The sequence below is a fragment of the Sceloporus occidentalis genome, unplaced genomic scaffold, assembly GCF_023333645.1.
Source record: "Sceloporus occidentalis isolate IW3139 unplaced genomic scaffold, rSceOcc1.0.p SCAF_1, whole genome shotgun sequence".
Classification (NCBI taxonomy): Eukaryota; Metazoa; Chordata; class Lepidosauria; order Squamata; family Phrynosomatidae; genus Sceloporus; species Sceloporus occidentalis.
The window spans coordinates 226,305,227-226,328,338 of NW_028316981.1; the positions used below are offsets into that span (position 1 = coordinate 226,305,227).

Below are 23,112 nucleotides of genomic sequence, written 5' to 3' on the forward strand. Positions count from 1 at the left end.
TTTAGAAATCCATGAGGTTCATGACTTTTCATTTTAAAAAAGCAATTTTTACATTTTAATTTAATAAAATAAATGGATATTAATTAATTGATTGATTCAATTATTTGTTGATGTTTTTGTTGTGCTCCTTCAAGTCATTTATAATTTATGGTGACCTCAAGGTGAACCTATCACAGTGTTTTCTTGGCAAAAATTGTTCAGAGAAGGTTTGCCTCAAAGGCTGATGGAGCGTGATTTGCTCAAACCATGGCCAAATGGGGATTTGAACCCTAGTCTCCAGAGAAGTAGTTCAATGCACAAACCACTAGGCCACACTAATTTTCTTTGTCTTTGTTTTTTTTAACGCTGTCTTATTTAATTGACTGGAAGTATATTATGTATTAAATCTGGATGTTATCTGATGGAATATTTTATAATTCTGAATTGCTGTTATTGGTTTTATATTTTATCATGCGAATGGCCTTTGGCTTAAGCATTAATAAAGATTTCAATTTACTAATTAATTAATTAATTAATTAATCATAGCTTCCTTATAACAATTCTATATTAATTGATAAACAAAATGTTCTTATTGAATCGCAACTGAATTTAATTTCTTAATTTAATGAAGTACAATCAAATCAATACCAATTTTATATTAGTTATATTACATCTTAAAATTATTATTTTTTTCTCTTTAAAAAATTGTTAATAGCCGTTGCATCTCATTCAACTACTATGGGCTGCAGATGGAAGGCAAATAAGGATCTGGTGGCTCTTAAAAGCAGCTGATATTCAACAGTTTTTGTTGCTTTGGTAAAGTAAGAGTCCTCCACCACAAAATGCAGGAGCTGACAAGTCACGAAGTTCAACTGACTTGAGTATTTCAGGATTGTATTGGTCCTCCTGTGCTGACAAAAAAAAATTCAATAGACAAGTTTCCTTAATAAAACTTAAAATTTATGCTTTCATAAATGGTATTTGTTCTTTCAGTGTCCACTTATTTTCCCATTTCAGTGTAGGGGACTGAAGTGTGACTGAGGCCTGCAACAGATGGGCAGGAAAGAATGGCTTCTGGTCACTTGGGGTGAACATGCAGATAAGGCATGCCCCCAGAGTATCTGGAAGTCACACAAAGTGCGCACCCAGATGAGAAAAGCCAACACAATAAGGAGCGGGGAAAGTCCGCTCTTTGCCAGCGTCCCGTTTAGGAATGTGGTGGCAGCAGCCCAGATCAGGACCAGGCAGAGCAGTCACCATGCTGATCGGGGAGTGACCAGTCTGGAGCGGCCTCAGGCTGCAAGTCTGCATGACCCCTGAAAAGGGGACTGTGTTACTATGAATACAAAAGGAGATGGGTGTGTGTGTACTCCATAGGCTTCAATTTCTTATTTTTTTCCAGTTGGATATGAGATTGAAGATTATGACACTACCAAAAGAGACAGGACTACAAAAGGAGGTTGAAGCAGTGATAGAGACTTCTGGTCAAAATGAATCCAGAGACAGAGAGAAGGAGAGAGGGAGATAGAAAGGATCAAAGAGCAGGAAAATCCTACTCCCCCCACCCCCATTTCTTCCCACTTCTTTTCCCCTATATGTATATGTGGAGGGAGAGTTAATGAAACGGAGACTAGATTTCTGAAGATGCACTCTTGGCATCACTATGCCATCACACAAAATTCAGGAAGTGGAGCAGGGCAAGATTTGGAGGAGGTGGACAGAAACATTTCTACGAGGAGAAAAACAAGATGATTTGAAAGACTTAAGAAACAAGACCAATGGCTAACTTTACTGGAGGAGCAGTTTGCTCACTTATTTTTATAGTGGCCTTTTGGAACCTTATTTGTTGTGGGGGCCCTGCAGACTTGTGGGGGCCACAAAAAGGTTCAGAGGACTGCATATGGTCTTCAGGCTGTACCTTTATCACCCTCATATTATACTAAATATAAGTCAATATATTTTTAAGACCAAACCAAGAAGCATTTATTGCTGGTAAGGTCCTTCTGCTGATATTAATTTAGAAGCATCAGTAGAGTCCAAACTCTCTCTCTCTCTCTCTCTCTCTCTCTCTCTCTATATATATATATATATATATATATATATATATATATATATATATTGTACAGGTTGAATACAATTATCCAAAAGTGACCAGAAGTGTTTTGGATTTTGGATTATTTTATTTTATTTTTATTGTGGAATATCTGCATATAATGTGGTATCTTAGTGACAGGAACCTAATCTGAACTCAAAATTCAATTATGTTTCATTACACCTTATATGTATAGCCTGAAGGTAATTTTAAACAGTTTTTTAATTAATTTGTGCATGAAGCACAGTTTGTGTACACAGAATCATTGAATGTGTGATGGCATATCAGCACTCAAAAGGTTTTGTATTTGGAGGATTTTGGATTTTGAATTTTCAGATAAGGGGTACTCAACCTGTATTATTAGGACCTCTACTCTCTGGCCTGTGGCAATAAAAGCACAAGACAGATAGGGAGGGAGGGAGATTTCATTTAGCATATTGATTCTACAAAATAAGAGAGCCAGCATGGTGTAGTGGTTTTAGTATAAAACTTCCACTGGGTGATCTTGGGCAAGCCACACTCTTTCAGCCTCAGACTATGAAAATGGCAAATCCACTCTGAAGTGACAAAAAAAAAAATCCTATGTCAGGTTCACTTTAAGGTCGCTATAAGTAAAAAATGATTTTGAGGCATACAACAATAATACTACAAAAGTACAGTCAGCCCTCCTTATCCACACATTTTTTATCCACAGATTCAAGCATTCAGGCTTGAAAATACTTTTAAAATGTATAAATTCCAAAAAGGAAACTTTGATTTTGCCATTTTTTTTCTATGCCGTTGTATTGAATGCGACTTGAGCATCCATGGATTTTGTTATCTATGGGGGATCCTGGAACCAAACCCCAGCGGATAACTAGGGCAGCCCGAAGCCACTCTGAGACCACCTAAGTGAGCCAAAGGCCAGACAGAAAAGGAGTGGCAATAAGCCATTCTTTGCCAGCAGTCCGTTTAGGACTGCAGCAGCAGCTGGCTTCAGAAATGCTTCAGCCAGTTGCCACAATTCCCAGCTGATCGGGGGCCAATCAGGGCTGGAATGGCCTGAGCCTACTCCAAGTTGCCAATCTGTTTTGCCCACTATCTGAAGGATAGCATGATTCAATCCTGAATTAAATAAACCAACTAATATCCTGTTGTACTTTGCTACAACACAGTATTTTTAGGAACAATGTGCTGGATCAAAAGTAAATTAGCTGTACTTAATTAATAGTGCTATCAATGGAATTTGAGTCATGGCTAACTATTCCGTTGATTCCAATGGAAACTAAATTCAGCTAATTTATTCTGGATCTTATCAACTTTTCATTGACAAATATTCAGGAGGTATGATGCAGCTTTCTGATGCAAATCCAGTGACTCTCTAGATACATAAACATTTGAAATTGCATTTATACTTGCAATACACTTTTGGATGGGATTAGGCTGCCATGTAATGTATGAAAGGGCTTTGAAGGAATACAGTGCATAATCTACAAACATCTTATATGTCTACTGCACTAGTTTACAGTGTTTTCAAAAAGAAAAGTCATTTAGCACTCTTCTTGTTCACTATCCTACCGAAGCGCTATCTTCTGTATCATTAAAAGTATGTCAAAATGAGTTCAATCTAAATTGTGATGAAGATTTTGTCTTGGTAAATTACTAACTTTTCAGCTCAATCACTCTGTCCTTCAGAAAAAGCATATTTCCCTGAGAAATCAAGGGTTAATTGTACAGAATAAATCACATACTTCCTTGACAGGTAGGCAGTTAATTTTAAAGCACATAGCCCATTCAGATATCTTAAGATTGTAGACTTGTGCTGAATAAAAGTTAGGTTTGTAAAATTATTCTCTCCAAGTGTTCTTACTTCGCAACCTTCCTTCACCGCAAACATTCACAATTTTCCAATTCTCTAGTAACACTACCAGCATTCTCCCAGTGCCAAAGATCCATGCATGCCTTTTCTCAGTAATAATATTGAGAGGAGCACACTATTATTATTATTATTATTATTATTATTATTATTATTATTATCCTTTATTTATGAAGCGCTGTAAATTTACACAGCGCTGTACATGCAATCTTTTTAGTTAGACGGTTCCCTGCCCTTGGGCTTACAATCTAAAAAGACATGACACAGAAGGAGAAGGGAGTCCCCACAGTACTTTATTTTCTGCACCTAAGAACTGACAGTATATTTTTGCCCTGGGCTGTATATCTCAGGTGCATGCAACTGGTTAAAGAGGAAATGCTGACTCAGAGAAAGATGATGCAACTTGAGCATGGAGATGAGTCATAGCAGTTCCAAACTGCACTGTCACCATGGCTGAATGATAGGAAGCTGATGAAACACTGGCAGGAGGTTGGATCAGAATCCTAGCTGTGTTTGTGTATATAAGGATGAATGCTCCAGTACACAATGTGTGGTATGGATGTCGGTTGATGACACAGCATTATGCTGGTTTGTGTAAATATTGCTGTATCGTGAATGTAAACATTAGCTACAACTAAGATTAAAAGCCTCTTTGGAAGAACCTCAGTTGTGAACTACTTCCAGACTCAGCAGTGGTGTTTCTTTCCTGACTGGCAGTCTTCTGCACGTGGACACAGTTGTACCCCAGCACTAACAGGAACTCCTGGACTTATTTACCATTAGTTTCCTTAATAGTACCTAAATATTAAGCACACTTAAAAAAAATATTGATTAGGGATTTGGATGGAATTATTGAAACTGACAGCTCTTTCACATAAACATGTGTGCTACAATGGAAGCTCATATGTCATAAGACAAACAATGTTGCTTGCTTAATATTATCCTAAGCACTAAAATGTGTCTCATTCTTTGCATTTTTAAGGGAAATATATATATATGAATAAAATTCACTCTTTTGCCTTCCTTCTCCAAAGGGAGCAGTTTAATAAGAAGAATAAACACATAAGAATAAGAAAAACAGGACTAATCAATCTCAGTCAATTAAGTATATGGATTTTTTAAATAATTAATTTAATTAGTATTTTTTAAAAAAATTAAAATTGGTCTTAAAATTAACAGGAACACATGTACTATGCCAATATTTTATGACCATTTCAGACAGAATAACACATCTGCCTACACTCTGCTGCCACCATTCCCATCCTATGAGCAAAACTATGCTGATGAAATGGCAAGAACTTTAGACAGTGAGGATGGAAGAATAGTGGGGGACAGAATTATCTATGCATCAAATGTATTATATTATTATTTAACCATCATAGAAATAACAGACAAATAGAATAGCACCCAGCATTGCAATACATCATCAGATATTCACCTTTAACTAAGAAACAAATGTCTGACCTATATAGTACTAATTTTTCTTGCCCAGGATTTGACTGAAGCATGCTTAAGATTTGTCGTCCATCCAAACATCATGTTTGTCTCATGTGGTTAAGACGCTGACTCTGTTGATTGCAAGATTGGCAGGTTGGCAATTTGAGACCCAGGTGCCGCATGATGGGGTGAGCTCCTATCAGTAGTCCCAGCTACTACCAACCTAGCAGTTTGAAAGCATGCAAATGCAAGTAAATAAATAGGTACCACTCCAGTGGGAAGGTAAACAGCATGCTGTGCAATCATGCTGGCTATATGATCACAGAGTAGTCTCTGACAACCCTGGCTCTTCAGCTTAGTAATGGAGATGAGCATCATCCCCTATGGTCGCACACTAGTCCCAGCTTCTGGCAACCTAGCAGTTCAAAAGCATGCAAATGCAAGTAGATAAATAGGTACCACTACAGTGGGAAAGTAAACAGAGTTCTGTGCAATCAATGGAACTGCTACAATCCACAGAATCAAGTTCAGTTCTACATAAAATCTGCCAACAAATTTGCAAAACAAAACAGTGGCCCATAGACTGGGACAGATCAATATACAGTGAGCCCGTGCCATATGCAGGCTCATTATAGCCGGCTTTCAGCTTATGCTGAAGCCGCTTGCCAAAAAGGAGAATGGCACGCGCACCCATGGTGTGTGCACACGGCTGTGCCACAAACACAAGCCCCATTATATCCAATGGAGCTTGAACATACACACTTTTTGCCTTATGTGTGTGTGTGGGGGGGGGGGTTTGCTGTATTTTCCTGTACAAAAAAAAGGAGACACAAAAGAATGAAGTAACTACAGGACCAGTGCACTAATTTCCCACACAAGCAAAATTATGCTCAAAATTGTGCAGCAAAAACTCCTACCACATATAGAAAGCGAAAGCTCAGAGGTGCAAGCTAAAAAGAAAGAGGCATTGGGGGGTCACACTGAAAACATACAATGGATAATAGAGCACACTACGGAATTTAAAAATAAAATCTGCTTGTTTTTCATTGACTACAACAGGGGTAAGTACAGGTTGCTTACCTGTAACAGTATTTCTTCGAGTGGTCATCTGCGAATACATACAAATGGGTTTTACTGCGCCTGTGCAGTGCTGCTCGGAACCTACTGGAATCACTGGGCAAAGTTTACTTTGCAACATATAGAAACTTTTTGGCGGTAACTCCGCCCACCCGTTATAAAGCCCCTGCCTTCCCGCTCTTTCCCCAGTTCCGCAATTTTTCCGCCAAGCAGGCGATGGAAGAGCCAATAAGAGCAGGACACTGAGGGGATGGACGGGTAGGATTTGTATGTATTCGCAGATGACCACTCGAAGAAATACTGTTACAGGTAAGCAACCTGTCCTTCTTCTTCGTGGTCTCTGCGAATCATACAAATGGGTTTAGAATGACAAGCTAAGGTAGCGGCGGAGGGAGTGTCCTGAGACCAAAGCTATGGTAAACCAAAGGTATATTTATTGTAACAATAAACACCTTGAACCCTAAAAGGAGTCAGTCTTTTTGCTCATGCACAAATCAATATATAGCAGCAACATTGCTAAAACTGAGAAGGGGACACAAGGTCGTGCAAGACCAGTCCCAATGAAATTGTGCAAAACAACATTCAACAGAATGTAAAAACAGTGGCATTATGTACATAAATGCTGAAACAGAAGCATCAGTAGTGCAATCAGTGCAACCCTGAAACCAACACAGCCCTCCCGAAAGCTGCGTCTCGGATGGCTCTGGTGTCCAACCTGTAATGCTTAATAAAAGTCAGAGGTTGGGACCAGACAGCAGCCTTGCAGACATCCTCCAAGGGAATCCCCGACAGGAATGCAGAGGATGTTGACATTGCCCTCGTGGAGTGGGACCGAACCCTGCCAGGGAGAGGTTTGCCCAAGAGTTCATAGCAGAGGTGGATGGTACCGGCCACCCATTTGGAAAACCTCTGCGCAGACACCGGCAACCCTTTCTTCGGCTCCGAGTAGCATTGGAAAAGTCTCTCGGAGCGGCTAGAGGCAGCAGTTCTGTCCAAATAGAAAGCCAGAGCTCTCCTGACATCGAGAGAGTGCAGGCTTCGCTCCGCATCCGAAGTCGGGTTGGATGCGAGAGTAGGCAACACAATGTCCTGGCACATATGGAAGGCAGTCACCACCTTAGGCAAGAAAGTAATGTCTGTCCGGAGGACCACCTTGTCCTTGTGAAATCTCAGGAAGGGTTGGTCCCTTCGTAAGGCACAGAGTTCGCCCGCACGGCGGGCGGAGGTGATGTCCACAAGAAAAGCGATTTTCCAAGTCAATAGTCTCAAGTCCGCTGTGGCCATCGGTTCAAAGGGCTTGGATTGGAGGGCGGACAATACTGCCTCCAGGCTCCAAGCCGGCGCCGGTACCGACACAGGAGGATACAGGTTGGAACATCCCTTAAGGAACCCCTTCACCAAGGGGTCCTTGAAAAAGGAAGCCCTCCCCCCGAATTGGTACTTGGCACAAATGGCAGACAAATAGCACTTGATGGATGTGAAGCACAGCCCCTCATCCAAAAGCCATCAAAAATTCCAGCACCACTGGAGTGGACACCTGAACAGGAGACAAGCCTTTTTGATCAAGGAAGAGGCTAAACCTCCTCCATTTCAGGGCATAAGACCACTGGGTGGAAGGTTTCCTCGCAGCCAGGATCACCGTCCTCACAGCCTCCGGTAGGGCAGTCAGGGCTGTATCCTCCAGGCCACCAGCGGTAGGCTCTCGATGTCCGGGTGGAGAATCCGTCCGTCCTGGATCGACAGCAGGTCCGGGCGAGGGTCGAGGCGGAGAAAGCATCTCCTGGAGAGGTGGAGAAGGGATGCGAACCAGGGCTGTCTCGGCCACCACGGGGTGATCAGGATCGCATGCGAACGGTCCGTTGTCATCTTGGACACCACCCTGATGATGAGAGGGAACGGAGGGAAGGCGTAGAGGAGCTCTCCCGTCCAAAGGAAGGCGAAGGCGTCTCCGAGGGATCCGTCCATTCGCTTCCTGGAGCAGAACTGGGGACAGTGGCTGTTCCATCTGGTCGTGAAGAGGTCGATCCGGGGAGTTCCCCACCGGTCGAAGAGGTCGCTGACCGTCTCGGGATGGAGCCTCCACTCGTGGCACACTGACGGAGATCTGCTGAGGCGATCCGCCAACTCGTCCTCTCCGGGGAGATGAATCGCCTGGAGGAGGACCTGTCTCTGGATGCACCAGTCCCAGGAGTGAGGTCGAGCAGGGTCCTGGATCTGGTGCCTCCTTGCTTGTTGATGTAATACATCACTGTGGTGTTGTCTGTCCTCAGGAGGACCACCTTGCCTGCGACAGCGAACTCGAAAGCCCTCAGTGCCTTTTCCACTGCCAGCATCTCCAGAGCGTTGATGTGGGGGAGTTTGTCCTGGGCGGACCACCTGTCCTTGATGACCAAGTCGAGCAGGTGGGAGCCCCATCCTTCCAGGGATGCGTCGATTGTGAGAGTCAGTTGCGACTGGGGCTGATGGAAAGGCATCCCGGTGCACACATTGCGGCAGTCCAACCACCATCTTAGGGAAGCAGCTACAGGTCTCGGTACCGTGAGCCACTTGGACGGGGGGTCCTCCATCGGGGAAAAGACCAAGAGGAACCAGGACTGCAGAGGTCGAAGGCGAAGTCTTGACCAAGGTGTGACAAACGTTGTTGATGCCATGTGGCCCAGGGCGACTTGAACATCTCTGGCCCTTACCCTTCTGTGGGAGATGCAAGGCCTGAGCGATGTCGTCAAGGCCTGGAAACGGTCTGGAGGGAGAAAGGCGGAGCATCTTTCGGAGTCAAGGATGGCCCCGATGAACTTGACCTGCCTGGTCGGTGTGAAGTGAGACTTTTCCCGGTTGATGACCAGACCAAGGGAGTCCAAGAGGTGCAAGGCGAATGAGACTGCCTCCTGCAGTTCCTGTTGGGATTCGGCGGCAAACAGCCAGTCATTCAGATATGGGAAGACCATGAAGCCCTTCTGATGAAGGCATGCCACCACCGGTGCCAAGCACTTCGTGAAGACTCTCGGTGCCGTGGCCAAACCGAAAGGGAGCACGTTGTAGTGGTACGAGGTGGAGCCGACGGCGAAGGCAAGGAATCTTCGGTGGGACTCCCGGATCCCAATGCGGAAGTAGGCGTCCTTCAGGTCGACGGTCGCGAACCACAGGCCCTGATGAAGCAAAGGCAGAATGGAAGCCAAGGTTACCATTCGGAAGCGACGGTATTCAAGGAACAAATTCAATTGTCTCAAGTCCAGGATGGGCCTGATGCCCCCGTCGGCCTTCGGTACCGTGAAGTACCTGGAGAAAAAGGCCCTAGAACGTTGCTCGGGCGGCAAAGGGGAGATTGCCCCCTTTTCAAGCAAGGTGCGCACTTCGTCGAGAAGGGTGTCCGAGGGGAGGGTGGACATGAAGGCTCCGGTTGGAGGGAGCTCTTGGAACTCGAGGGCATATCCCCTACGGACGATGTTGAGAACCCACGAGTCCGATGTTATCGAGGCCCAGGTGTTAACAAATGGCCTCAAAATGTCCAAAAAAAGAGGTGTGGAGGGGAGACGAAGCGCGCTGCGTCCCTTCAGGTTTTCTTCTTCCCCTGGTCGCTGTCCTGCCGGCGGGATTTACGGTACCGAGGCGGGAAGTTGCGACGGCCAGAGGAGGAGGAAGACTGTGAGGGGTAGCGACGTCTCTGGGAGCCCTGCTGTTGAGACTGCCAATCCTGGGAGAAGGTTCCCTGTGACTGACCTTGTGGCTGCCACGGGCGCTGCCGCTTCCGGAATGGCGAAACGGATGCGGAGGACATCCCATGCTTCTTCGCCGCCGCCTTCATCCTGAACTTCCTGTTCAGGCGGTCGTCGGTTTCGGCATGGAAAAGTCCGGTCCCGTCGAGCGGCATGTCCTCGATGGCCACCTTGACGCTAGGGTTAAGGTCCGAGGCCCTCAACCAGGCGTGTCGTCGGAGTGCCATCGAAGCCGACATGGCCCTTCCCGCACAGTCAGCCATATTCCTGGAGGCGGTGATGAGCCAACTCCCAATGGAGTGGGCCTCGTCCCTGACCTCGACCAGCTGTCTCTGGATGTCGTCCGGGATGTCCGGTATGAGGGGGGAGATCCGCTCCATAAGAGTCTGTATGTAGGCCCCCATGCAGGCGTTATAGTTGATGGCCTTCACCGCAAGGGCCGCTGCCGAGTAGGCCTTCTTGGCCAGGCCAACAACTTTTTTAGCCTCCCGGTCGACGGGGGAGGTCGCCTGCTTTGGGACGAAGCTATGCTGGGCTCCTTCCACAAGTGCCGAGTTCGGCTTGGGGTGGTCGGCCAACCAGGTGCAGCTTGCAGGGGCGACCCTGTAGAGGGATTCAACCTTGCGGGAGGAGCCGGACAGGGAGGCCGGGGAGTCCCAGGACCTCCGGAGTATGGTCTTCAAGGAAGGAAGCAGGGGAATGCAAGGTGGTGTGGGCACCCGTCCGTGCACTCGACGCTCCACCGGGTCGCGGGCATCATCCTCCGGGAAGGAGACCTCAATGTCAAGAGCCCTGACCATCTTCACGACGTGCTCACTGAAAGAGCGCACGTCATCCAAAGGGGAAGATGGTTCTGGGTGGTGCATCCTCTGCGGGGAAGCAGACGCGGAGAGGTCGTCGTCGTCCGAGGGGACGTCGGATGGGGGCAGAGGCTCGTCCTCAGAGTCCGTGTCAGAGGTGAGAGGTATGTCCGGAACCCTGACCTGGGATCTCGGACGAACCGGGATGGGGCCTGCCGAGGACTGAGAGCGCCGGCGGGGTGACGGTGGAGGCTTCTCCATAACCGAGATGCTCGGGATCGACCGGGCAGACGTGCCCTCCCGCGGATCAGCAGGGCGAGGGTTGAGCCTGGTGAACTCCTTGAAGGCCACATCCCTCGGGACGGACATAAAGTACCGGCCCGTCTCGGAGTCGAAGAACAGGTCCGGGGCTTCATGACTACGGACCTCGTCTCCGTCTTCCTCATCCTCCGAGGGGGGGAACAGCGGGGGCAGTTCCCCAGGAGGGGAGGAGGGGGCGGCGCCTTCCACCTCGTGGACGAAGTCCATGGTGGGTTGAGCTGGCGTGTCCGGAACCGGGACCGGTTGTACCTCAGGAGTGGGTTCCGGACCGGGAAAAACTGCAGGGGCGTGGGCCTTCTTCGAGGAGGAGCGCTTCTTGTCTCTAGGCTCGGAGGGCAAGTCCAACCCAGCATGCTCCTTCGGCCGCTTGGGCTTTTTGGGCACAGGATACCGGTCAGCCTCCTTGTGGTGCCTCTTCTTTCCCGATCTCGGGGTCTCTTCCGGTGGGAAGAAGGGGTTTTCCGGAAGGTCCAGGAGGACAGTGGCGGCTCCCGACGAGGAGGGCTTTGGAGACCTAGCCCTGTCGGCCGTCGCTCCCGAAGACGAAGCCGGCTCCCTCGGCTTGGAGACATGTCGGGATGCCTTGGATACCTTCGAGGATGAAGGCGAAGCGAGCCAGACCTCCGCCTCAGTCCGTTCCCTCGCATGTGAGCCGTCCTGTTTCCTCCCGGATTTCGGTTTCGGCTCGAGACCCTCAGTCCCCGATGACTTATGGGGGCGCTTGGAGTGTTCATCGGTGGCGCTGGGCAGTTTCGAGCCACGGGCCACATCAGAGGTGGTGGGAGCCACTGTCCCGGCCGGGACAGACACCACGCTGGACACACTGGCCCTGATAGATGTCACACTGGACACGCTGGCCCTGGAGGATGAAGCGGGCGGCGCGGAAGGCGGAACGGATGACGAGCGGGGACCTCCCTCCTGTACCTTGCCCAGGGCGATGGCCAAAGTGAGCCGGGACTCACGGTTTTTCCGGGCTTGCGCCGAGAGGGACTTGCAAAGCGGGCAAGCCTTGGCATCATGGTCCTTGCTGAGACACAACAGGCAGGAGGAGTGCGGGTCCTGGACGGGCACCTTGCCCCCGCAAACGTCGCACTTCTTGAAAGGTGCAGGCATTTCCGAAGTCGTCAAAACCAGAGGAGAATTCAAAGCGAGGTCAACAGTCCGAAAGTCCGAAGTTACCAGGGGCAGGAGACAAAGAGTAGTCAAAAACGGTCCGAGGTCTAAGTGATTCCAAAGAGCTAGAGAAGCGAGCGAAGTTCCTTCAAGCAGCTGGCGTGGCGGAAAAAAGGAACTGGAGAAAGAGCGGGAAGGCAGGGGCCTTATAACGGGTGGGCGGAGTTACCGCCAAAAAGTTTCTATATGTTGCAAAGTAAACTTTGCCTAGTGATTCCAGTAGGTTCCGAGCAGCACTGCGCAGGCGCAGTAAAACCCATTTGTATGATTCGCAGAGACCACGAAGAAGAAGCAACCTTTTTGAGCCGGGGGCCGGGTTGCTGTCCCTCAGACAACTGGGGGGCTGAAGCCAAAAAATAAATAATTAAATATTTTTTTTAAAAAAACATAAATATATAAATAAACCAGGACAAATGTAGGACAAAATTTTCAAATGGAAGACACTTTTTTAAAAAAATGGAGGACACGTGAAAAAATTTGCAGATTTTTTAAAAATGTTAATATAAATGCATGTTTCTGAGGCTTCTATAGACAATTGCCCCCCAAAGGCCCCGGCGGCAATCGGCGGCAGGACGGGGCTGGGGCTGGTCCCAAGGCCTCGCTGGGCCACATCCAGCCCGCGGGCCGCAGGCTGCCTACCCCTGGACTACAATAAATCAGTTGACTGCATAGACCAGGGGTAAGGAACCTACAGCCCTCCAGGTTCTAACAAACAACAGCAGCCACTTGTCCTGAATATAGGTTCCAAATTAAATAATTAAATATAATGGCACTCCCATTTCTTTCAGTGTTCCATAATTTTTCACGGTCTATGCCAGGGGTGGGGAACCTACAGGCCTCGAGGCTCTGACAAACAACCATTCCCGCCATGCCTTACCACAAGCCAAGCTGAAGGAAGTTTTAGCCAGGCCCATGAGGGCTTGGTTGTAGGGCTTCCCCTTATGCTGAGGTTGCATGTAACATAAGGGAAAGAGCTACAACCTCATGGGCCTGGCTAAAACTTCCTTCAGCTTGGTTGGTGGTGATGAGAAACTAACAGGATGGAAATGGTAGTTTGCCAGAGCCTAGAGGTTCACCATCCCCGGCATAGATCATGAAAAATTATGGAACATTTTCAAAGAAATGGGAATGCCACTATACAGTGTGCCCGCATCATACAGGGGCACGCTTTATGCAGCTTTCTGCTTATGCTGAAAGCCACTCACTATAAAAGGCAATGGCGCGCGCACACACGGCATGTGTACCATGCCACGCTGCGTGTACGAGCCCCATTGTTTAAAATGGGGCTTCAGCATCTGCGGAATTTCCCTTACGTAGGGGGGTCGAAACGGATCACCATGTAAGGGAAGGGTGCCCTGTATTTAATTATTTAATTTGGAACTTCTATTCAGGACAAGTGGCTGCTGTCAGAACTGAATAAGGAGAAACAGATTGGTACTTAATACGGAAAGGAGTCAGAATTCTATCACCCTATTTATTCAGCCTGTATGTAGAAAATATTGTATGCAAAGCAGGTTGAGAAGCAGACAGACCGAAGATCAGTGACAGGAACATTAACAATCTAAGATATGCAGACAATATAATAAAACTAGCAAAAACCAACAAAAACCTGGAACAACTGAATTGAATTGAAGAGGGTCAAGGAGGAAAGTGCCAATGTAGGCTTGATGATGAACATTAAAAAAATAAAAATAATGACCATAGAATAGCTACAAGAATTCATCCTAGAAAACAAGTAAACTGAAAGTCAAAGAGTTCCCATACATTTGATGAAACTGATCAGAATGGAGATTGCAGAAGAAGACTAGGATTGGAAAGGGCAGCTAAGAAAGAACTGGGTAAGACTCTAAAGAGCAAAGGTAAAACTGTCATTCAAGTGAGGATAGTACAAGCTATCTTATTCCACATCACTATGTACAGATGTGAGAGTTGGACAGTGAAGAAAACCAACAAAGAGAAAATAAACTCTTTTGAAATGTGGTGCTGGGGAAGAGTGTCAAGGATACCATGGACAGCCAAGAAGACAAAAAGGGTTCTTGAACAGATCAAGTCTGAACTCTCTCTAGAAGCCAAGATGACTAAGCTGAAGCTTTCATATTTTGGCCATATCACAAGAAGGCATGAATTATTAGAAAAGACAATAATGCTAGGAAAGGTAGAAAGCAGCAGAAAGAAAGGGAAACCACAAGCTAGATGGATGGACTCAATTAGGGAGGCCACAGGCCTGAGCCTGCTGGACCTGAGGAGAGCATGGAGGGCAGGGGATCTTGGATAAATCTTATTCAAAGGGTAGCCATGAGTTAAGGCAGTTAACAGCAACTACAACATGTGTTCCATATCCCTTATACAGAATACTACTTAAATCAACAAAAGCAGACTTTTAATTCAGATATTTGTTGGTTACAGCACTGGAAGAGTAGACAAATAGATAACTAAAAGGGAAGTAATGGAAGATTTCTCAGGTTCAGGAAATTTCATTTAGAGGAGGGAAGTATGTTAGCTGGTAAAGAAGTATTTTGCCCCTCTTGTTTTAACTTTGATGATATAAAAATAGAAGGGTCTCCTTAGATGGCGGCTTCTTTTAGTAGACCTTGCTACCAAGTGAAATTTTTGCTTATATGTCCAGATCCACAGACATTTCTTGCTTGGAAAAATGGTGCTGCTCTTTGCCACAAGGTAAGCTGGCTTTTGCAGCACCAGCTGTGCCCATCTGCCTAGGCAAGTTCTTCTGGATAAGGCAACCATCATCACCACCACTACCACCTCCTCCTCCTTCTCCTCCTCTCAATGAAGTAAATTAGACAAGCTTCATTAAGTCAAGGGGATTAAAGCCTAAAACAACTACTCCTAAAACTACTTTTTACTCCAGGAAATTTTGTGTCCAGACTTTCTCTCTTCACCATGTCACAATTCCTCTTGGTCACTTTGCATAGCATCTAATGAGCTTTCTCTGCTCATCCTCCCACCCAGCTGATTCCTGGGTTAGGCAGTGACTTCCCCCCTAATATCTTTGAGCTGGCTTTAATCTCTGGGTAATTACTCAGAATAAAAAATCAAGTTACAAAAACAACTATCAGATTATATCATTTTTAATAGATACTGCAAGAAAACTCAGATTGGATGATGTCCAACTATATTATGAACACATGTGAATCCTACCAACATGTTAACTTGGGCAGTGGAATTTAACATACTACTTTGGCAACTTAAATATTCTCTTACCTCTTTTTTCTGAGTTGGATAAATTTCAAGGGGTAGTGTAGGCACAGAACCTTGCGCCTGCTGAAGTTGCTCCTCCAGCTGTCTTATACATCGTTCTTTTTCAAGTAGCTGATTCTGGAGAGAAATTTGACTTTGCCGAAGCTGAGTCTCACTCGCTTTTAGTTTCTCAAAACATACAGTCAATTCACTGTAAAGCTATTTTAAATAGAAATATTTTCTTAATTATGAACTAATGTACAATTCATCAATACAGGCATACAGTATAAAACCCAATAACAGAATCAGTGTTGAACCAATATGATGAAAATCAGCTCATCCCTTGTAAAAGCTAATCCCATTCTTCAAGACCCCTTCTGGAATAAATTTTATATTACTATGTAGCAAAGGTTTAAAATCAAACTAAATTTCTGTCTGGTTTACACACAAAGTGGGCTAGATTCCCATTATTAGGACCTGAATCGTCCTCCCTGCCCCGTATTTTAGCATGACTGGACAAACTTGCAGAAAAAAACACATCCAACATTTAAGTTATGTTGTGAGAAAACAGAAATACTGAGAGCCCTAAGGCAGAGAAGATATGACTATCAAAATTGTCTTCCATTATTAGCATGTGGTTATTGTGTGCCTTAAGTTGTTTCTATAAGACAAACATATCAAAGAGTTTTCTTGGCAAGATTTGTAGAGGGAGCTTTGCTTTTGCCTTCCTCTGAGGCTGACAGAGTATGACTAGCTTAAAGTCATCCTTACCTAGTGGGTTTCCATTGCTGAGAAGATATTTTAATCCTGGTCTCCAGAGTTATAGAAGAATGCTTAAGCCACTACAACATGCTATCATGAACATATAGTTGTAGAATTTAGACTTCACTTCCTTCTCTGCTTTAGAGATGGATGGGGCAGACATGAGAATATAAATGGCCACCCTGTCATGGGTAGTTTGGTCCTAAATACATGATTAAGAGGCTGCACAGACAGACCGTAAGGGGTAGCTGCATGCCGCGCCTGAAAGTGCTGGGTGGGGATTCGGCAACTGCACACCACACCCCCAACCTGGTGCAAAAAGAACCCACAAACGTCAGGTTCTTTTTCCGCCCTGGAAAGGGTGCCATAGGCGCTATGACATGGCGTTATGATGCCCTTTTGGTGCTGCATTGTGTAGATGCAGCACCAGAGTGGCACCATCATAGTGCACGCCAAAATGGTGTCATGGGGATGGGGTCACGGCATTGAGTGTGCAGGCGTTACACTGCAACTCCACCCACAGGCCAGCTCAAAGTGATGGTCTGTATCCCCCCTTAATTTGATGGCACTTTCTCAAATGTCATTATTAAACATTTAAGGACATAGTCTCAAAAATCTAATTTGTAAAGGAGGGAAAGCATGAATGAACTTTAACAGTTGTCAATTAATTTATACAACGTATTTATAGAAAATAACCAATTGTCCCTTAACTTCTATAGTCTATAGTCTATAGTCTATAGAAGTCTATAGCTTCTGCAGTGACAATAGAATAACCATTTCTAAGGTCCTTGCTGCAAGCAACTGAAACCAGATAACAACTTTACATTCCTAACAAGTGAGAAGTGCTATATTCCTAAGCAACTGTCTCCCTTGCATTAGTTTGCTGGCTGCAAGAACTAGATAAGGACTTGTCAGGTACCAAAGGCAAATTCACAGAGGAAAAACCTTTTATTTTTCCAAATGGCACTGAGCCTATCAGCATGTATGTCCTATGATATACTGTCCCTTACAGCAAGATCAATGACCTATGTTAGTGGTCAGATAGTCCACTTACCCAGTACGTCAATTCATGTGACTTGCCAACATATTCTGAATGCTACATTCCAGCATACTATTTGGGAAGTAAGGCTGTTTACATAGGCATTCAAGTCTTTGGTATGGTATTTTAAACCACATTTGATCTTAGCAAAAACGCCAAGAAGACACATTGTAAATTGTCTTGAATACAGATATAAACATGAAATAAATAAATAATCCAGCTTTGACAAACATTCAGGACAGTTCTATACAGGTCTGCTCATATTTCTATTGGACTTTCTCCCAGGTTAGCAGTCTTACAGAGAAAGAAAATCACTAGAAGATTCAAACGGCGTATCTGTTGCTGGACATCACAACTTCAGTACTGTGAGCAGGGAAGTGGGAATTTTAACACTTTCACCTCTTACATCTCATCCCCACCCTCAAAAATAATCCTGTAAAACAAAAGAAAATCTTTACATGTCAAGAGGAAAGTTCTAACTTTGCCTTCTTGTGTAATCTTGTGCAATAAGGATTTCTTTACTCTATGCAGGTGTGTGTGTGCACAAATAAATTGAACATTCAAGATATTAGGCAAACATTTTCATTAATACTGCATTTAGAACATACAGTATGCCCTTGGTATCTATTAGAGTTTGGTTCCCCAGATATCTGTTGGGGTTTGGATAAAATGGCAAAAACAAGGTTTCATTTTTGGAATTTAAAGAAATGCAAGATTGGGGATGGTTGAATTTATGGATGCAACATCTAGGGATACAGTGGTCCAACTGTATTGAATTGTTAAAAATGTATAATGGAATCCTCCTACTGCATGGAAATTCAAGATGTACAGTGACAGAATTATATCAGCCTAGTTATGTTTCATCAGACATAACATTTTCCAATGCTTTTAAAGTGCCATCTATACATAGGTATAATAGGAAAGTGTTAGTCTCTCAGATGTCTTTGAAGAAATCTGCAATAATCTCAAACCAGCAAAACCCTGTGATAGCCTTTCAGTTCTACAGTAATATCTAGCTGGAGTCTAGACAACATTGCTTCCTTTTATTTTATGTTAGAAAGATTATGGAAACTTCTTGACATCTATTTTATATTGTATTTATAACTCTTCTCGTTGGAAAAAAGAATTATTTTCTAAAAATGTATACCAAGTATTTTACTGGTCCCAAACATACAAAGTGCTCCTGTAGCATGCTGGTTTTAATGAGACTCAATAGATTTGTCCACACCTAAGACTCAAGGTGGTGAGTTTTAAATCAATACTAAGGATAATAAGAGAAGAAGAGTTTCTTGGTCTCTAGACGACCTTATCAGAGTACTCAGAAATTTACAGTTTAGAAGTTTTGTTTCAAAGCACAGTGCTCCCTTTCACTGTCTAGCTATTTATTAATCACTCTGATTGAAAAGTTCATAAAGGAAGACTGTTTCATTGGGTTAGAGGTAACACTATTTGCTCTCAAACTATATACTAAGTTTGAATGTTACAACATAACAACTCTGAACTTCTGGCAAGAAAGCATTCAGGACAAATAACACTGCACATAGTACTAAGCTGTGGAGAGTGAGTGTGATATAGTGGTTTGAGCAGTGGACTATGACTCCGGAGACCAAGGTTCGATCCCAGCTCGGTGACTGGGTGACTCTAGGCAAGTCACACTCTCTCAGCCTCAAATGATGGCAATGGCAAATCCCCTCTGAAGAAACTTGCCCAAAAAGAGCCCGTGATATGAAATGACTTGAAGACACAGACAGCAACAACATAGTACTAATCATACATATGTACAGATTGTACACCACTTGGCAGGTTTGTATTCTTTTTTTCCTTATTATTTTATTCTACCCTTACTACCAGTATATGTAGTAAACTCTACTCTACAGCGCTCTATAACTCTACAGTGCTCTACAGAACATCAATGAATGTAAATCACTAATACCTATATACAGTTTGTCAGAAGTAACTTGAAAAGAGATACAAATGTAATGGACCGTCAACCACTTAACCATTGATGAAGGTGCAATTACTACATGCCCCAAGTAATGAACACATTGCAATTGTTGTAGAAAGTGTATTCCTGCCAAGCATCATTTTTAATAGAATAAAATATACTTAAGAAAATGAGGGGCCGCATACTTTTTGATATGATATTGTTTCAGCTGTGTGAGCATCTTCCTGAGTTCTCAGTACTTTTTGTGTATCCATATTGAGAGCCTGAAGCTGCTGGATCAGCTCTGCCTGCTGTGCTGCATGTTCAGTGTTTTGTTTGTAGAGATTCTGCAGCTCCTGCAACTCCTTCCTGTGCAAAGCAAGCAAGAAAAAAGAAACTTGAGGAAAAGAAATATAGTGATTACTCAATTAATTAGTTGTGTTTGCTATTTTGATTGAAAAACCTCATTCTCACCTATTTCCTTATTTGCTTTCTTTCTCTTAAAAATACCTTTAAATGATGTATAAATGAAACCATTGTTCATTTCATTCAGTTCAGTATGTCTAAAAAATTCTACTGATAATTTAATATTTGCGGAATCTTTATGGCAATACTTAATGTTCTCTTTTTAATACATAAGAAATTTCTTATTGTCCAAATATATAATATAGATGCTTTCTTTTGCTTCCAAATAAAATACAAATAAAAACATTTGCAGTCTACACTGACCATCTACAGTGAAGATGGTGATTTTCTGTGGTGGGCAGATGATATCCTTCCTTATGACTTGCTTCTCCTCCTCGCTCTAGCAAGCAGATGTTTAAACTAATCAGATTTGCCTTAAGTTCCCCTGGTGTAGACCAACCTAGCAAAACCATTTCCATGAAAGAGCTGAAGACCCGAAACTACAACAACTGTAATGAAACTGGGGCAACAAGCAAAAAGAAGAAAATGCAGCAGCCAAACAGGACTAGACGCTGGATAATGTTATTCTCTCTCTCTATGTCCACCAGCATGTCAAGAACACATGTAGTGCTCCCTGTCCATTACATGCATACCAATTATCACTGTTCCTATAATGGCAGAAGACATGGACAGCTTGCTTACCTGTAACTGTAGTTCTTTGGTCATCTGTGCCCTCCCACATTAGGGTTTTGAGACTCTATTTGGAAAGTTCAGAGCAGAGCAGATTGGCAAATAGCCCTGCCCTCTCCTATGTACTGAGCATGCTCATCAATTTAGCTCCACCTTCAGTTCGAGTCCGCCGTAAAGACAACAGGAACCAGAAAGAAGGGCGGAAGGGCCAGTATGAGTGAGGTAAAGATGACCACTCGAAGAACTACAGTTACAGGTAAGCAACACATTAGGCACAGAGGTGGCAGGTGAGCAGATCACTATAGAATTGAAGATAAAACAGCACAACCAGAATGGGCATCCTGACATGATATGGAATCGAGCCTGTAGTGTTGAATAAACGAGGATGGTTGCTACCACATAGTGGCCCTGCAGAGGTCAGGAAGTGGGACACCTTGGAGGAAGGCAGCAGATGATGAGATAGCCCTAGTCGAGTGTAAGTGAAGACCAATGGGTGCAAGCTCCTTAACCATTTCATAAGCCAGCAGAATAGTTTGAGCAATCCATTTCGGAAAATGCTGTGAAGAAACAGGATGGCCCTTTCTGAATCCACCATAACAAACAAACAACCTATTGGTCAAACGGAACTCTGTAGTGCGCTGAGTATAAAAGGGCAAAGCACGGTGAACATTTAGTGAATGCATACTCTTCTCAGGTGGAGTGGATGGTTGTGGATAGAACGTAAGCAAAATTATTTCTTGTGAAAGATGAAAAGAAGATATGACTTTGGCTAAAAACGAAACGCCTATTCTGAGGACAACCTTGTTCCTATAGAAGACCAGGTAAAACTCCTCTGAGTGGAAGGCCATAAGTTAAGAGGACCATCTTGCCAAAGTGACAGCGACCAGAAGTGCCATCTTGAAGGAAAGTAAGTTAATAATGACCAGCCTTAGCAGTTTGAAGGGGAGGATGGGTAAGTTGGGTAAGCCAGGAACTTTACAGGAACTTTGCAATTGTTAAGTCAAGCTGAACTATGGTTTAGAAGCGTGGAATTACAGATTGAGACACTAATCCGGCATAGAATGGTGTTGTAATGCTGATGAAGACTTCTGTGAGTCGAAACAGCCACACATTACTCCGGAGGTAGCCGTCAAGGACTTTGCTACTATTGAATAATATACTGTTTATCTTCATGCTACCCAGACAACAAGTACTACAAATAATTTCTTTCATGTTTTGAATTGGACTTTTTGTGACACAGCAGAATATTGCTACTGCTGACACTTTGGATACTCTACCCCTATTGGTTGGGACTATTATTTATACTCAAAAAGATTCAAAAGAGTTATTTCCTACAGCTGGCTTCATGTTGAATGTGTTTCAAGATTTGTATACCACTGTTGAATTCAATATTTACCTTACAGATATAGATATTTTGCAAGTAATGATATGTCTTCGGTACATTCTTTATGATTAGCAGTAAAGTTTATCCAGTGTTTCCTTCCCCTCTTGTTAGTTATACTGTAAACCTTCTGCTCGTTTTGGTTTTAAGTTGGGTAAGCACCAAAGATAAAGACCAGGGAGGAGCTACTAGAGGTAATGGGGGGTATAGATTATGAAGTCCTTTGAAGAATCTCTTCACCACATGAGAAGAGATGACCTTCAAGGAAGGCGACCTCATAGGTTGATGTGCAACAATGGCAGAAAGGTAGACACTAAAAAAAGAGAAAGCCAGGCCCTGGTTACAGAGATAAAGGAGAAGATATAGGGCTGTGGAGAGCTGGACTGGAGAGAAAGCGTGCACCAGCAAAGGCACAAAAACGCCTCTATTTGTAGAAGAAGTCCTTCCATGCATCCTGAAGAAAAAAAAGACAGTAGACCTTTGTTATACCCTGGGGTTTGGTTCCAAGATCCCCTGTGGATAACAAAATCTGTGGATGCTCAAGTCCCATTAAATATAATGACATAGCAAAATAATGTCCCTTATTTTAAAAAAATGGAAAATCAAGGTTTGATATTTGAAATGTATACTTTTTTGAACATTTGCAAACCGTGGATGCTTGAATCCATGTATAAAATTCCATGTATAAAAAGGGCCGACTGTATATCATCTGCATATCTTTTAATTTGTAGTTTTTATTTTTTTATTTTTACCCCCTGTATTTTTTCATTTTCTCTTATGTTTTGAATCAAGATTTCTAAAATCATAATAAACAACAGTGGGGATAGGGGACATCCCTGCCTTGTCCCCTTCTGTATATCAAACCCTTTCGATTTTTCTCCGTTTATCAGCAGGCAAGCTGATTGATCCACCCTATAAAACTTTCTCCGATTTTGATTCTTTTCATCAGTTCTTTCATAAACCCCCAGCTCACGCTATCAAATGCTTTTTCCATGTCTATGAAAACTAATGCAGCTTTTTTTATTATGGCTCTCATAGTATTCCAGTATATCTATAAACTATGATTGTCTTTTATCTGTCTATTAGGCAAAAAGAGTAAATTATCAAGGAATATTTGAAAGACCCATTTTTATGACAGGTCAAAGGGCGGGGGACCTCTTATAACCTTATAAATTTCCCATTTCATCTTAAACCCCAAAAGTTAAAAGATTCATAATTCAATGTTCTCAACAGCATACCCTGAAACAGTGATAGATAGATATAGAT

The 23,112-nt window shown here is 43.9% G+C and overlaps 1 protein-coding gene across 2 annotated transcripts in view; it reads right to left on the reverse strand.

Annotated features, from left to right (window-relative positions):
- The window catches only part of CNTLN (centlein), a 239,596-nt gene that overhangs the window by 151,764 nt on the left and 64,720 nt on the right, over positions 1–23,112 (reverse strand). The window contains exons 7-8 of one of the 2 annotated variants that reach the window (XM_089489430.1): positions 19,577–19,739; positions 15,670–15,783 (exon numbers count right to left, since the gene is read on the reverse strand). In XM_089489430.1, the coding sequence (XP_089345556.1) occupies positions 15,670–15,783; positions 19,577–19,739 (277 nt within the window). Of the gene's footprint in view, positions 1–15,669; positions 15,865–19,576; positions 19,740–23,112 lie in introns of both variants that reach the window. The other variant, XM_089489423.1, reaches the window with a different exon arrangement.